General features: G+C 32.2%; 1 protein-coding gene across 1 annotated transcript; it reads left to right on the top strand.

The window, feature by feature from the left end:
* Positions 1 to 519: 519 nt before the first annotated feature.
* Positions 520 to 2793, top strand: LOTGIDRAFT_176666 (hypothetical protein; the record flags this gene model as incomplete). The annotated part of the gene is made up of 4 exons (XM_009055488.1): positions 520 to 764; positions 915 to 1032; positions 1503 to 1640; positions 2689 to 2793. Coding segments are annotated over 4 exons (606 nt in total), but the record flags the coding sequence as incomplete, so codon positions are not given.
* Between the last annotated feature and the right edge of the window lie 5 nt (positions 2794 to 2798).

The following is a 2798-nucleotide window of genomic DNA, read 5'->3' as shown; positions in this document are numbered from 1 at the left end:
TTCCCTTTGATACTAAGGTACAATTGGTCAAAAATATGGCGTATCTGTCCCTTTAAGTGAAACAAGGCTTGTTCTTAAAGAGATTGTAAAGTGTTTTTCTAAACTTTTTATGTGTATCACGGAAACTTATAGCATCAGATGCATCATTCAAATTTTTAATCTAAGATCTGTAGGTCTTTCACTTCCACTACAAGAGTAGTTTATGAAGTAGCTTTCACCTAAGGCTTTTAGTTATTATAAGGAGCTTTTAATATACTGTTAAGCATTTCTATAATTACACATATCTGACAGAGAATTAGAATGATGCAAATAGAAGCCATAAGTGGCCTCAGTACACACAAGTTAGAAATCCTCTTTACAATCCCAATTGTCTAGAAATTTGAATATAGAATTAATGTGGTAAATATGTTACATTCTGTCAAACTGAAACACAGACAAATCTGCAAAAACTAAACCATTGTCATATTAATCTATTTAAATTTCAGACTGGAACTGTTGTCAAACAATCCTAAAGAAGATATGGCTAAATTCCAAGCATCTATAGAAGACGACAACTTTGCCATTGATTTGATTAATGAACTAGTCAAATCCTTTCTAGAAGCAACTGAACCTAGGATACAAGATTGTTCAGCGTTTGCTCTACAAGAATTGATTCAAGAATATGAAATAGCTGTACAAAAAGTGACTGGTGTTATTACTGGTAAATTATGGCAGCGTTTACCAGAGCATGTCCATGAGATACTCAATCCTCTACTGACTTCAAGGTACATACTTATGTGTATTGTGTCTCCATTATACATACTAATCTGAAAGTAGCTAGTATGAGGTTTACATGCAGTAGAAATATGTTATAAGGTTTGTTCTAATACTGCTGCAAAGAAACATGTAGACATATTGTAATTGATGTATTATAGATATAGATTAAATACTGCAGCTAATTGGTCAGACCTACCTAAACCTATTTATAGAAGTTGTAAAGGCAGTAATTTTAAAGATTGGGTCAGTAATTGGACAGGATTTCTCATTTCTAAGGTAAATATAGAATTTTCAGAAATATGTTTATCTGTATTGCTAATTGTGCTCTGTTTTGCTAGAAAGAAAGAAATGAACTATATTTTACTAGGATAAGAACTTAGGTTCACATTTAAGCATCCTTTCTACCAGCTGGTCCTTGGAAAAACCTCTTAGCATTGATCTTTCCCTGATTATCCGTACCCATTTACAGCTGGGTCGACTGTAGTTATGAGTGAAGATGACTTATTCAAGATCATCGGACTTTCCATCGCCGATCGAGAATTGAACCCACAGCCACCATTTGCTCGAAGTAACCAAGCAAATGACGTCATGTTAAGAACCAACACTCTAACTGACTGTGCTATAGAACCTCAGTGAGATCTTGTACAGCATTTGTTGTTTGGAAGTTCCAATATAGTATTTGTTTTTAAAGACCAATGAACAAAATAAAAGAACATTTCATAATCATTAACTAATTCTATTTCTAGGTGAAACATCCTAAAGCACAGCGTGTATTTCAAACCTGTAGTGCTACAATTAAATATCATATACATGTAGCATTATATATATTACCTCATGTTACTATACAAGTTTTACAAGATGGTGTAGAGAAAGATATCAATGAGGTAAACAATTTAATGTTTTACTAGTTTAGTCTGTTCGCTATATCAAACTCTAATCTCAGAAGTGCGAATTGTTTAGCTAAACTAATCAGTGATATTTTTTATGCGCCCACATGGAGACGTGACTTTCCTTAGTAGTTGCTAACTTTAGGACTACCTAGTTTTTTCTATAGCAGATTATTTTTTTGAATGTTAACCCTTTTGTTGTGCTATAGAGTATCCACATTTTTCGGATCAACTAAAAATGGACCAGTAAAAATCTTTGTGAAATCGTTTGTGTGTCTTCTATTTTATTGAACATATGGAGGTGTGGACGTCCATTTTGGTCTGTCTCACACTTCATCTGAGCACAATATAGCCTACAGATTTCATCTATTTTTAATGAAACATTTTATGATCATTTATACAGATTACAGATGTGCCATTTTGGGGGGTTGATTTTAGTCTTGAAAATATGTAAATAGTCTTCAGAAGTACTAGGAATGTATGCAAATCACATAATTCATTTAAAATACTTCAAACTAGGAATTTTAATCGCTATTTCCATATATGTCTTTTCTTTATATCACAGAGTATCTTAAATTGACAAGTTCAAATGCAGATAATTCTGGACACACATATCAAATTTCAAAGGGAGCTGTGAACAGTATTACTGACTAGCTCAGCTAAAAAAATTCCAGTTTCTGAGGCTAAAGTATGATTGGTAAAAAAAATAGCCTACCTGTCCCTTTAATGAGAAAAGCTCGAATTTGACAATTTTTGATGAATAGTTTAGACTACAGATTTTATCTGATTTTAATGAAACTTTGTGTGATTGTTTGTATTGATGACATTTGGACAAGTTTGAATTTGACAATTTTTGATGAATGGTTTTTGAGCTATTGCTCATCAAAAATTGTTCGCAGGCTCGATAAAAACTATTTAAATGAAAGCAAATGTGATCATATATATTGATGAGATCTTGGAATTAAAACATTAGATTCATTGACTTTTAAACACTAAAGAACAATAATTTTTATGGATAAAAACTTGAAACATTTTGATATTACAGGTATTTAGTGAGATAATGGAGGTTTTAACACAAGTTAAGAAACCTGATACAAGACATGGTAGTGCTAGTGATTTCAGACATATGAGTGCTCAGACCATATTCTCTGTTAT

The sequence above is a fragment of the Lottia gigantea genome (genome assembly GCF_000327385.1).
Source record: "Lottia gigantea unplaced genomic scaffold LOTGIsca_2452, whole genome shotgun sequence".
Classification (NCBI taxonomy): domain Eukaryota; kingdom Metazoa; phylum Mollusca; class Gastropoda; family Lottiidae; genus Lottia; species Lottia gigantea.
This window is presented reverse-complemented; position numbering and strand designations above follow the sequence as displayed.